Source organism: Sander lucioperca, chromosome 15 (assembly GCF_008315115.2).
Source record: "Sander lucioperca isolate FBNREF2018 chromosome 15, SLUC_FBN_1.2, whole genome shotgun sequence".
Taxonomy (NCBI): Eukaryota; Metazoa; Chordata; class Actinopteri; order Perciformes; family Percidae; genus Sander; species Sander lucioperca.
In genome coordinates this window covers 16126510-16140980 of record NC_050187.1, presented here as the reverse complement: position 1 = coordinate 16140980, position 14471 = coordinate 16126510, and the positions used below count along the sequence as shown (strand labels likewise).

General features: G+C 38.9%; 1 protein-coding gene across 1 annotated transcript; it reads left to right on the top strand.

The window, feature by feature from the left end:
- Positions 1–840: 840 nt before the first annotated feature.
- sft2d1 (SFT2 domain containing 1) lies at positions 841–14132 on the top strand. The gene is made up of 8 exons (XM_031302505.2): positions 841–1146; positions 1949–2035; positions 4016–4098; positions 6447–6528; positions 7025–7060; positions 7164–7222; positions 9949–9978; positions 12099–14132. Exons 1-8 carry the CDS (start codon positions 1081–1083, stop codon positions 12136–12138), a joined length of 483 nt encoding a protein of 160 aa, XP_031158365.1. The 5' UTR covers positions 841–1080; the 3' UTR covers positions 12139–14132.
- The last annotated feature ends 339 nt before the right edge of the window (positions 14133–14471 follow it).

Genomic DNA, 14471 nt, shown 5'->3' with positions numbered 1-14471 from the left:
ATAAACCTTTGAGGAATTATCTGATCAAGTTTTAGTGAAAGTAATGTAAAATAAATTGATTAATTCATTAATTTAAAAATGATGTACAATTTTCAACTTTTCCCCTCAAAACTGCATTATAAATAGGCCTAATTGTGTTTGACAGCCAGTATCTTTAGCATGGGTAAGCTAATGCTAAAGTTATGCATGGAGTTTGTCAAAACACAAGATAAGCTAGTAAAACTACCAAACATGGTCATGATGACAGGATGACATAGTAACTAAACTAACCCACTAACTGGCCATAGACTGTCACTGTGAATATTAACAAGTAATATTAACAGTAACTGGCCCACTGACCTACTTACTGACGGTTTCAACTGTTTCTTGCCTTGTCGTTATACCTCCACTGGATGGCGACAAAGCAACAGAAAAGCGACAGCAGGGAACATAAAACAGTGGTCAAATGTATAACGTCAGTCAGGGGTAATGTAAAAGTATGTGAAACAAGGGAATAGGCCAAAACAAGAAACTATATTTTAAGGGGCATTTTCAGACCGCTGATACAGGCTATCATTGTCTGTTCAAGCCTTGACGTTACCAGATTTTGCATAAAATAGCATATATAAACTAGGCTATCAGTGCAAACAATGAGTGTGTAACGTTGCCTGCTTTGTTTTAATAAATGGGATTTTTTTTCAGCCAATCGCATTGGAAATTACATCAGATTAGCAATACGGTCCAAAGAGAGCGCAACATTTCTGGTTATTGTGTTCGTTCGCCGTTAATGTGGAAAACCATTATTTCCGACGGTCAGGAAAGGCAGCAACAATTCATAGGAAGTGGGGTTTTGCAGTTGCCTTCACAGGCTGATCTGCGGTCTGTTATTTAAACATATCCCCCGAGACTTTGGCCAAAACTGGCAGCGAACAAACCGATACTAAGTCAGCACTTATAGAAACCAGCGTTCATGAAGGCAGGAAGTGAAACTTGTCGCTACTGCGATCAAAACTATCAGACATAAACATTATACGTACAGTTGGAAATATAGAAATTCGCTTTTTCTGCTCGTTTTGCCAGCTAGCTAGCTAGTCCTCAGCGATGGACAAGCTTCGTCGTGTGTTAAGCGGCCAAGAGGAAAATGAAGAGTTGGGTCTCACCGCACAGGTAGCTAGCTAGCTTAGCTACTGTTTGACAGTATACGCTAACGTTACTAATGCTAACGTTGTGTACGTTGGTCAAATCCAATACAAAATAGCATTGCTAGGTTCCTTTCCTGTCTGAGACTCAGCGTTACCGTTCAGATACCTGCTATTAATGTTAAAGTGGTTTTGTTTTCTTGAGTTAGCTAGCGTTAGTTAACATAACGTTATATTCGTTAGTAACGTTAGCTCTGTAACGTTCACGTTAGCCTTCAGACGTAAGCTAACACAACATAACAGTTTCATTATCATGTTTTCTCTGTGTCTTTTCAGCTTCTAACAGTTAGATCAAAGCTAACTATTCTTCTGTCAGCATTCATATTGTATTGTTTGTTTTATTTACACTTTTTACACGCTTTCCCGATGAGGAGGAAATGGGGTAAGGTGCTGACTTGAACAATTTATTTTTTATATTAAGACGTAATGGTACTTTTTTAAAAACTTGTTGCAAAGTTAGTTTCGCTCTTGACACACCAGAGTCTGCCATGCTTCCAAATTCTGCATTTCTTTGCAGATTCTACTTTACTGTTTGGTTGTATTGGTTAATTTGCCTAAGTTAAGAGTACTGAGTAATGTATGTGCCTTTAACCTGTGATATGTTTGTGTTTTAAGATAGTACTGTAGCTGGGTTTTATCATAGACTGTTAGTCAGTGGGTGTTATCTGATTGGCTCCAGCCAACATCGTTAAATAACCAGTAGAAAGCCTGTGGGTCTTTCTGCGGGTCATTAGGTCTGTCTTGTGACATCCTTCCATTGTTCTCACCAGGTCCTTGATGCCAGCACTCTCAGCTACAGCACCAGGGTGAAATGGTTTGTCATATGCTTTGCCGGAGGCATCCTGTGTTCAATACTCGTGAGTGTTTCTGCCTTTTTTGTTGAAACGGCACGTTTTGTCTGACTTTAGGAATGCAGGAATGCAGAACTGTGTACATAACATATTAATGCTGTTAGCAATGTGCCAAGTTATCTTTCCTTGTGCTATGTTTGGTTTGTAGAAGGCACTATAAAACTCGTAAGTTATGAAAATGGCTCACCACAAATGTCATTAAAACAAATTCCTGTTCTCTTGCTTGTAGATTAAAGTGATTGACACAAGTCACTTGTACTTAATTAAAACATAATGTTTGCTTGCTGTCAGGAAAGAGCTAAAATATTCAGTTTGTAGGTGTAGTTTGCAGTTCAAATTGCAGAAAGTCTTGTCATAGGCAGCACTTGCAACCCTTGGAAGCCACCGAGATAGGTATTTGCAATGCGAGACTACCGCATAACAGAACCTGTGTAGGCCTGGGTTCAGATGAATTGGGACAACTCTGTGCATCTGTCAACAAATATAACATATTTTCAAAGTATCTTGATGTATCTTCAATTCATACATTTTAAAACACTTCCCCTTTATCCAAAGCCACAGAGTGTGCCATGCTACTTTTTCTGTAGAGTTAAGCAATGTCCAGAATTTGCTCCTTCTCTGAGATTCAGTTATTAGCTGCAGGCTATTACAGACCCCAATTAATTACAACACTTAAGTGAAATGTTAGATGCTGCATCTCCTTAAAAGCTAAATTCATAACGGTGTTCTCTAAATGTCATCCCTCCCTTGATGAAATGCATACTCTATTCACACTCAGTGTGTCAACAGTCTTCTTCACTGAAAGTGATCCAAATTAAGAACATGCATGTGGATTATAATACCATTTAGGCATTGACTCTTAAAGCTACATTGTCTAAGAATTTCTCCCATCTAGCGGTGAAGTTGTATATGACAACCAACTGAATATTACTTTTTAGCCCCTCCCATTCCGAGCGCGTTTTAACTCCTACGGTGGCCGTATGCCAAGATTAACACGGCTTCCAGTATGACTTCATCCGTTCTCTATACTGTACAAGATTAATAGTGTAAGGCAGTGTTTACAGCGTAGGCTACATATTTTTCTCCGTTGAGTCAGAGATCAGTTGATGCGACGGAGGTGCGAGGGAAAGCTAAAGGAAGAGGGAAAGAAGGTAAAGAAAAACCAAAAGACAGAGCTGGTGGCAGTGGATTGGTGAGACCGCCTAGGCAAAGAAAATGAATTACTGAATTACCTGTAGAGAAGAAAGCAGGCAACTTTGGCGTCCCTTTTAAAATCCTAGCTCCTCATGATCTCTTTCCATCTTGGAAAAGCCACTCCAATATTAACTTTGGTCTTGTTGCTTTGCCTGTTGCGTTGTCGTTTTAATTATCTTTTTCGCTTCCTTGGCGACTCCGTTACATGTCCTCGAGAATAGGTGTGATCCTCCATCTTCAACAGGCTTTCAAATCTGCCGGCAGTCGCGGGTAATCTCCCCATGGCATTCGTCACGGTGCCACTGAGTGTAAAAGCGTGAAAGGCGGAGGTGTGGCCCTCTTTGGCTAATGTATTTTAAAGATGGAGGCGCAACATGGCTGCCGCCATTCGAGCGACTTGTATTCTGAATGATTCTGAATGGCAGATTCTACGCGTACGAGAATACTTTGATTAGTTGGTGGATGTAATTACACATGAATGAGCACATACTGGTGAAAGAACAAAGGGGTTTTTGCTAAGAATCAACTCCAAAAATTACACAATGGAGCTTTAAACAAAGCCTTATAGTATTTTGACACTAGGGGGAGCCCATCATGTTTCAGTAAAACCACAGAACAGCCCACAGAAGTCCTTGATGTTTTTGTTTGTTCCAAGAAAAAAATAACATAAGATGTACGCCTTCAATCTTATTAAAGACCAGGATTCATTTAGCTACTTGGCATTTACCCCTATATTAAAGTGCGGGACATGATTCTGTCTAGCTGACAGAGACTATTTTGCTGTTTTATCAGGGTTCAGCACTGCTGTTCCTTCCAAATGGAGTCAAGCTTTTCGCCGTCTTCTACACACTAGGGAATGTTGCAGCTCTTTCCAGGTAAGAGTCTTCAGTCCAGCTCAAACTAGCAGGTCAGAGAATTAGAATGTCTTGATATATTTATCTTACCAGTATGGCGCACTGCCAGGAATACAACAAATGATGAGCATCAGGTTCATACACTCTAAAATAGTTTTGATGACTGACACGCTACTTACACACTAGTTACAGTCATCCTTGACACAGCTACACAAGTTTTGCTTCCAGGCTGTTTATCAAGAAGACACATCAAGTACTGTAATGTTACCGTCTCCTCTATGCACTCATCACCTGTTGCTCAGAGTTAAAAGCACAGTGTCTGAGGAACCATGAGATGTTATCATTCTGATATGATGCATATATATTTATATGATTAACAGTGAGCACTACTGGTTCTGCTCCTTTAAGTGGCACTCCCTTCGCTGCACAACCCTCTGGCGAATCACCCGATTACCTGTGAATAGGCATTGCACAATTTGATCAGAGCAGGCACTCTTAACTCAATACGTTAATATTGCAGCTATTTAGGTTGAATTAATTGGGATCTTTATTATTATTCGATTCATTCTGCAGCCCTGCATCTTAATTGTATGTCGCTTAAAAGACAGTAGGAACTGGTCAGGGATAAAGAGACAATTGTCAGTGGGAACAGACTATATGTCTGTGTCTCCTAACTGTTTGTTTTGCTGTCTGCCTCTAAGTAGACCAGGCAGTGTTTGCTCTCATTATTTGAATACGAGTACACAAGGTTAATTCCTTTCCAGTGACAGGACGCCATACTTTCAAATCTGTCATTAATGTGCCCTCACACAGGCAACATCTAATCTTTCTTTGCACTATATTCTAATTTAGACTAAACCAAACTTCAAAAATCGGTCTAAAGGTTTCCTTTTTGTGGTATAACACTTGATTCAGCTAGTATTTGTAGGATCTTGCTGTGTGCTCTAATACCACTGCTACACTGATATAAGGACACTGTTGTATCCTTATTGTTTATAGTTCTGGCTATTGTAATGATTAGGATAAGAATGTCATCTTCTATCACTAGATATCAGCAGCATACTGGATTTTACAACATTATGGATTATTTAGTCTAGATAATCCGAGGGCTAAATCTAATCATGATGTCTTTGACTTCTTTGGCGGTGAACTATTGATGAGGTGATTTTTTTTTTTCAGACAATGCAGTCTCTATTTTCAGGTATCATATGTCCAGAAGGTTTAGATGCGTCAAGAAACTGGGTCACCTTCTGCTTTCATAGCCCAGGTTACCGACCCAAAGCCACACAGTGTCATATTTTAAGGATCTTAATGCATTTTTCATCTGTATGTGACTTTGACAGCAAGACAATTACACAAAGACCATTGGTTCCTTCATTTCACCAACACTAGTGTAAGGTTATATCAAAAATAGAAGTCAGTGTCGCGATAGATCGCATGCAAGTGTTGTAATAACAAAACAGTACCTATATCTAACATGTATTGTCTTTTCTGTCAATAACATGACCCCCTTAGGACATGGAATATAAGTGTTTGGCTTTGAAAAGAAAATTTCATGTGGTAGATATTTTTACATTTATAGATTCTCTAGACAAACAATACAGCATTGGTTTCATATCAGTATTGGCATTACCATTTCTGTCATCCTGCTCCCTAATCCGCAGTAGCAGCATGTGCGTGGATGTCCTTAGTGTCTGTCATATTGACCAGTTAATAAGCATCCGTCCCTCTCAGCAGACCAGTAGAAAGAGCCTGCGTCAACGCAGACCATCTAACAGATGCTGACGCTACACAGACTCCCTCTTCCCACTCAGCTCTGCTCTCCTCATCAGCGGGGAAAGCCTTTGTCTTGTTACATTTACTGACGTCGCACATGCATCATGTAGGAGGTTTTGAATGTGTCATCGTGGTGTTTGGAATGAAATATTTACCCCCTTATAATTGCAACATGTAGTGTAAATTAGATTACGGCAGCGACACAGTTGGATTTGTTTCTGCGCGTATGCACATATGAAGACCATTCTAAAATCCACCCAGACCATAACAAAATACAGAGTATTCATTTTCTGATATTTAAATAATGTAATAAACACAGATTTATGACCTGAAATATTGAATATATATGGAGGTGTAACAAAATGTGTACGTGAGAAACTGGGAATCCTTACAAATATACGCACGGTCTAGGCTGCACTTTTCAATGCTGGAACAGGCAATGAGAATACACCACAGTGACGAATGCTTAGAACCTATTATGAAGACAAAACATGAATGCAATAATTTGATGGATTGACCTTTTAAACAACAGGTCAGTGTATGTTTTCGCTGATGTTTAAAAAGTGTAACTTGTCTGTTTTGTTCCTCTAAAGCACCTGCTTCCTAATGGGACCCATAAAACAGCTGAAGCGCATGTTTGAAAAAACAAGACTGATAGCCACCATTGTTATGCTGGTAAATACCATGTGTTTTACTGTTACTTTTTTTTTTTTCACTGCATCTTCATGTTTTATCTTGCTGTACATTGGAAAGTAGTCCCTACCTTGTTACCAAAGGTTTTAGATGCAATTTTCTGTCTGATTCCTCCTTGACATGAGGCCACAATGCATTTACAGTACATTGTATTGGCTTTTGCCTACTCTCGAGGGTGTAAAAGATCGGTAGCTCTCTGACTTTGGATTAGAAGGCCAGGTTCAATTAAAGATCTGTTACTCCCCACTTTGGGATCTTAAAAGGATTGTGAGAATAAAGTAACTTATCTTGACAACACATTTCAGCTTAACACTATTGATGTTTTATCTTGGCAGATTTCGTGGCTTCTTTTTTGTTGCTGTTCGAATTTAACATTTTCTGTGAATTACTGAAAGAAATCAAGTGTCAGATAGCAAACCTCATTCTGCAAGAATATAACCAATACAAGAAGATAACCATTCCTTTCGTCTTTTGCCAGCTCTGCCTTGTCTTAACTCTTTGTGCAGTGTTTTGGGTAAGTAGATAATACATAGTTTTTGAAGCCAGTGCCAGTCTTTATTTTTTTTAGTGCAGTATTTTCCACTATTAGAATAACCATTTAGTGTTTTCTTCTACAGTGGCATAAAAAAGGCCTGGCTATCATCTTCTGCATTCTGCAGTTTTTGGCAATGACGTGGTAAGTGTAACCGGCACTCTCTTCGCTGTAGCACAGTTGGCAATTCATTTACTCGTCATCACTCACACCTACTCAGATGAAGCCGTCTTTTGTGATAAAGAACTTTTGCACCAGCCTTGCAAAAATGTCCATGAGTTGAGTTGATCACACTGCTGTTGCTTTAAGCTGACTTACTGCTATTGGCACGTGCACGGCTAAATCTATATATAAATGGTTAAACTTAAACAGTTTCTCATTGTTTCGGAGCAACATAGCTTCAGTGTAGTTCACGTTTTTTTAAAGCATACATATCATGCCATATAATTGTCATATAGTAATAATAAGATGCACATATAAGGTAATACAGTCAGTGACATCTGCTTGACATACCTGTTGAGTGATGTTGTAAAAAGACCGGTAGGTAGGTTGCCAGGCATCATGGTACAGTAGGTCAGTATATTTTTGGCCTGTAGAGGAAGAGGCATTGCCAGGATCAGCGTAGACCTACTTGGAGAAGTTCAGACAGACAGGTGTTAGTGCCTGTGTTGTTTACACACAACACAAAGTCGCTGCCAGCTATCTCTGGGGTCATTACTACTGTACTAATAAAATCACAGGTAAATGGTCCAATGAGAAAACATGGCACCCATCCCGGAGTCCTTAATTAGTTTGATACATGTTTTTAAGTGTGTAAAATATAGACCTAAACCATTTTAATGTCCTCCACTTATCGTATAGAAGGTATAGTATGTGATAGAAGTGCCTTATTTCTACTCTTAGATCAATTCACAAGACTTTATTGCATTATTCAAGTTTTTTTGTGTCATCTGCTTTACTGAACATGTGTGTCCCCTAATGATTTCTTGTCTCTGTTTTTTACACTGCCTAGTTTGAAACCCTTTTAATCAGCTTTGTTCAGTTGAAACGTAACATGGTTTCTGCCACAATATTTGTGTTCATTAGGGCTGAACCGAGCAAGTACTTAATCTACTGAAAATTGATTGTCATCTATTTTGATAATCGATTGTCATTTATGAAGAAGAAATGCCAAACATTCTCTATTTTCTTGCTTCTCAAAATGAGGAGGATTGGAGGTGATGGTGAGGATTTGCTGCTTTATGTTAAATATCTTTGGGTTTTAGGCAGTTGGTCGGACAAACCAAGACATCATCTTTGGTTCTGGGAAATTGGGATTGGATTTCTTTACCATTTTCTGGTATTAGTTATAGACTAAACAATTAGGCCTAATCGATTAAATGTGAAATAAAGTGTGAAATAAGAGTACATATAGTAATAAGGTCAGTGGGGTTAAGCTCCAACATAGCAGTGAATAAAAAGAGCTTTGAGTGATGCGTATGGGCATGTCGGCACTTGTATGTTCATTAATTTGAACATATTAGCACAGCAGTAACAAAAGATGTTTAGTGTGTGAATGGGCATGGAAACGCAAACCCCCCAGCGACTCAGGAGAAAGGGAATGGACAATTTCATTGCATCACTGAGCAGGACTGTGTCAGCCTCATAACTAGGCTGCTTTTGCACCTACATGTTGTACATTCACTTCCTCTCTGCCTGCGTTCTCTGAGGCATCACCACGGTAACCACAAGTCACACATCTCAAGCTCATTCTTAACAGACTGGGGGGCATAGTGCACTCCCACGCAGGCACTGAGACGTCTGTGTGAAGGTGGTTCTGTAATAATACGTCGCCACTGATCCACACACGGAGGTGGGCAAAGTCCAGTCCTCAGGCTGAGTTCTGTGAAGTAACCGTATGACACTGAAGCACTACTGACTGACACAAGTCGATATAGAGTATGGCAGGCAGTAGGAAGTTTAATAGCAACAGCACTGATAGCTTAACATTAAACACCAGCTTGTTTAGTTTCCCTATTTAGTTTAGACATTCAGAAGAACATTTAATTAAATAAGTTGGCAGTCATGCTAGTCAATCATTTAACTGCTGTACCAGATTCCTCACATATAAATATGTTAGGTGTCAGGATGCTTTTTTGTGCTAAACTTTAGCTGTAATCCTTTCTTTTTAAGGGGTATCGTGTTTTTGTTGTACTTGGTGTTTGGCTTCCAATCTGTCTGGAGGGCTGTAGTGTAAAGATCATAGTGTATCCAATTCATTATCAATCACGTTTGGTTAATTTCTTTGCTGAGCGACATCAAAGACCCTTCAGATTCTGATTAACGCTTGATGGAGCATTTGTATGCATATTTTACATTTTGGTGTGTTGCTCATCAGAAAGCCATTATTATGCTGCTAATAATACCTAAATCTACTTTAGGTCCTGTGTTCTTGTGTGGTGTTTTTTTTATCCTTTATAATCTCTTAGACATCACATCATTACAACCACATGACGTGCAGACAAGCATCTCTAAAACATACTGGAACTTTAAGTTTAAGTGAAGATCCTGGGATTTCCAATGATCCCAAATACATTTTGTAATTCTAGGAAGATGTGTTTACAGTAATCTACAAGACATCTGGGATTGTCTATGTAATTATGAAGGTTTTGAAAAAATTATATTTCACTAATGTGGCTGTACAGCGTCAAAAACAAAATCCAACTTTGAAACCCTTCTAATGAAGAAAACATTACATTCATCTTAAATATGAAACACATAGTAAGAATATCTTTCTTCAGCTTGTTTAGTTTGACATGCTCAGTCTCATAATATCTAACTAGTATCTTCTTCTACAGTTAGTAACTTGTCATTGTCTTTTTTCGTTTCAGGTATAGCATCTCTTACATTCCATTTGCCAGGTAAGACAACATGATGAACATGGTGCTGATGTGCGTTTGTCCTTTCTGTTATGTTCAGTTGTATGTGTGTTGCTTACTGAATTAAGTATCTATAAGAGCTACCATTTATTTCGCAACAATGCCCTGTCTACAAATGACACTAGAGAATATTATGAGTGACCCTTCAATAAAAACATGTTTTCATTTACCTCCAAACACTGTTTGCCTCCACCATATGGCTGTAATCCCCCCTCTACGACCAGTGCAGGCACTTGGTGTCAAGCAAATGGCAGCTTGTTGTTTCACACTCCTCTGTGCTTTAGCCCTGTGATGCTGCTTATCCATAATATCTAAATGAAATTATTTCTTATGAAATAATGCTCTTTCAGCCAGATTAAGCAACATATTTCTCTCCCAATGTAGCTTTTATATTGCTTGTGATGAGCTTATGTTAAGCTCTATAGGGTTAAAGCACAACGCAACATTTTGATTAGATCAAGACCCAAATAGGCTGCCGTGCATAAGAGACCAGGATCAAAAAAATCACATATTAGTCTTCCTCACTACTCACTTGCTTTGTCTTATTGTAGATAATGTGATATATAGAGCCTAACAGCCTTGAATTCTTACAGCGATTGACTTTGTAATATCTTCAGAGTATACCACAGTAAAGAATTTAATTGAAACAAAATACTCTTCTATACTCGAATGTTCACTTCTCAAATTGTGCCATGTGGTGTACCACCTGAAGGCTTTCCCCAAGACCAAGCATGAGGTGTGATGTTGTTTTGTCAGTCCAGCTGTAAGCAGGGTTATGTCTCATTTGGTGAAGGGTCCAGAGCCCCCATGCAGCCCCCCCACTAAGTGCCTTGTGTATTTGGCCGACCCTATAATCCATCCTGACAGCTGAGAGACGTCCCATAACCACTCCGAGTTCCCCCTCCCCCAACCCAAATGCTAACAACAATGCAAAGCTGGAACAAAGACCTGTTCCTGTGCCACCCTTCCAAAAACCACATTCCTACAGAGAAATGCTAATTTGACTGCAAGTTTTTGGGGCTGACCATTGAAATCCTGATATTTTGTAAATTTTTTGTCAACACATTATTGTCCTCCTTAAGCTTCTTACTTTAATCCATTTTTCATCTAATTTAGATTGATCTCTTTATTGTTTGCCATGGTGTTACAGAGCAGCATATTTTGATCACAGACCTGTATCCCTCTGAGTGACACATTAAAAAGCATTAGACTGCAGTCTTCTGATTCTGGTCTTTGGTCACACAAACTGATACCTGGCATGCCACATGGCCAATGGACTTGATCCTTTAATGTATTTTACCTTGTTGCCTATTTATAACCTCTCAGGCCAAATCCTGCTGCATGGGCACTTCCCACAGTGCTTTAAGGATACTGTTGCTCTGATATTTAATCAGAAATAGGGGGAAAGTCCTTGCTCATTTATTCATGCAGTTTTTGGGGAAACAAAAATAGCATCAAGCCTCAAGTGATTACATAAAACAAACCTCAGGCTGTAGGCCATGTGAGGAAGAATATGAGGATTCTGGTGTTGAATGTTTTTTGTTTAACATCGGAGGGACAAACCGGAGCATTTGAAGGAGCAAGTCTCCTGTCTGTCCGCCGACCTCCCCTCCTCCCTCTCAGACTGCTTATGATCCCCCCTTCTCCTTTTAACCTTGACTGGTTTCACACCTCCTCCACCGAAATGTGATTGTGGCTAGAGGCGAAGTCTGCATAGCAACACACCGATGGCAAGAGAAAACGGTGTGAGGGGAAACCGAGCAGGCAACGACGATCCCTGGTTACCATGGTGATCGCTCGTATTGCATCATCCCTCAACACAGAGTACCTGGAGAAAGGGAGCCCCCATCACTCTGAACATGTGGTGCTTCCCCGCCAAAACACGCTCACTTATTCATGACGAGCCCCACCCAGATCACCGTGTCAAATGGTGGAAGTGCTTTTAATTTTGTGTGCATGACAACATTTTGAGTATGTTTTTTATTTATTTTTTTAGAACCACACTCATTCCCTCCATTGTTTTTTTCTTCCATTTCTTGTCTTTATTTCATTGGTTATAATGCTGGCTGTTATTTAGATATTTTCTTTTGTTTGTTTTACAGGGATGCTGTGATGAAATGCTTCACAACCTGTCTGAGTTAGGACTCCTTAGTCCACAATTTGGGAAGACTCGTCCTAATATTCAAACTGAAAGAACAGGGGCTCTGTAAAATATACATCTTTTGTTGTTTATACAATATATCTCCAGGTTTTTACTATGGCTTGTTTCATACTGTGAATCCTTGCTTTTTAAGTCTTAACTGAAGGTCTATAACTATAATCAGATTATATCACTTATCTTTTGCTTCTAAAGTGAAAGAATGAAGTGCCTTTAATGCTTAATATATTTAAAAGATTTTATACCATTTATTTTAAATGCAGGGAAATTATTTTGACTTTGCTATAATTAACAACACAAGTGTCTTTACATTTTATATATATAATGAATTATGAATAGATCCATTGTAGACATTGACCAACCATACTTGACAACCATATGCATACAGTGTGAAATTCCATTTTCCATTTTTAAACTGTGTTCTGACTTCTTACAAGCATCATTAAAACGCATTGTCTTTGCTCTTTTCTGTCTGTGTGCGAGGCACTGATGCATGAGGAGAGGCGCTCAGATGCTATTCCATCTATATATATATATATATATATATATATATATATATATATATATATATATATATATATATGATATTTTCCCCTAAGGCAATTAAGGCACTGCTTCACTGATGATGCACTGGGATATATGATACCCACAGCTCTTGAGTTTTTCCAGCTAAAGATATTAAAAAGCAGCTCCTGTCTAGTCTGTTCGTCTGTATGCGTGTTTGAACACACCTGCCCCCCCTTAGCTCATCAGATTACATTAAAATGACTTCTCCTCTTTAAATTTGATTTCCTGCCAGATGTAGCAATGACCCCGTTAATTGCGCTTTTCTGAGCATTGTGATTTTGACGTGACCTAATATCCCAGAATAGCTTGCATCGAGTTCTCTGTATTGCTTCGGCATGATGGCATTGCCTTTGAGGATGTGGTTGTCATGACAACCTCCTCTGGAAGATTCATAACCTCAGCCTTCCCCCCCATCTGTGGTGCAGATGTTCACATTATCCTGATGAGGAGGTGTGCTTTTTTTAATTTTATAGAATACCTTGGACCGTCAGTCAGTCATGGAGCTAAAAAAGGATTTTAAAAACCGTTTTGTGCATCCTGTTTTCCTGTGTATTGGCTGCAGGATTTGCTCAAGGTTTAATATGCCTCCAGGTTTTCTTTCTGCTTGATGCGACTAAATAACAGCATTTCACTTCCTGTTGTGCAGCCCCCACATAGTTTGATTAGACGCTTGTATAACGTGGTGGTGGTGGATTAGCATGGACAAAATCTCCCCTCAATACCACTTGTTCAACTAACTTGGCACCCAGCAAATCCTTGAGCAATTAATCTAAGGGATAAAATAATTCTGTTGAGTGAAGATTGTTTTTGTGATCGGTTTTCTTTGCCTGCTATTTTTGGATTACGGCAAAATTTAAGGATGGAGGGGAAGTACCCTGACCTCAGCAATCTGTTAGTCTCCCAACTGTTTCCTTTTTTATTACATCTAATCCATTAAGTCAGAGAGGAGAGGGATCCCACGCCACAACCACCACTAAAATAAAACAAGGCTGTGTGTCCCCTTTCGGCCTATTTGTCCAGCTCATCTTGTAAAAATGAATAAATAACTCTCTGTGCCTTTTTTTTTATTCCAAGAGTGAGTCAGTGGACTGTTGGCCTAAATTGATTTTTGGTTTTGTTGGGAAATTTTCAGTTACAGAAACATAGCTCTAGTCTGCATTGTGTAGAAATTCAAACAAAACATGTTTGAAAGTATGAACCGCCATGAGCACAATGTTGCACATTAAAATGTTACTTCCTGTCTTCCTGAAAACAATTCCTTTGTACACTATAGTGTACAAATATTTCTTTCACTTAAATACATCCTATTGGTATCAACAGAGTAACTAAATAATAAATGGCAAAATGTTTCACAAACTGTAAAATCTCAACGTTCTCAGGCAATATCAAATAAACAGTCTACAAATATGGATTTGGAAAGAAGTATTGATTTCTTCTTACACTCTACACACTGAGGGAAACAAAATCACATTGAATCAATTGTGGAACTGTCTGTGTGGAAGTGCAGATAACAGCAGAAAGGAAGAGAAATTAATAGCATAGACTATTTGTGTATCCCTCTGTTTTTTTGTATAGGCTGAATGGCTGAAAGAACAACAGATCAGTTAATTGATATTTGAGACTATATTGACTGACAGACAGGACTGAGCCAATGACATGGTTTGTTAGTTCAAGGACAGAATGGGGTTATTTTACAGCACCAAGGACCAAACAGTGTCTTTATGAGCATATATATGTAAGGTATAGGGTG

Coding starts and splice junctions, on each gene's coding strand:
- sft2d1 (XM_031302505.2), top strand. CDS start 1,081: ATGGACAAGCTTCGTCGTGTGTTAAGCGGCCAAGAGGAAAATGAAGAG. Junction 2,036..4,015: donor GCATCCTGTGTTCAATACTC/GTGAGTGTTTCT, acceptor CTGTTTTATCAG/GGTTCAGCACTGCTGTTCCT. Junction 7,061..7,163: donor CTCTTTGTGCAGTGTTTTGG/GTAAGTAGATAA, acceptor TTTCTTCTACAG/TGGCATAAAAAAGGCCTGGC.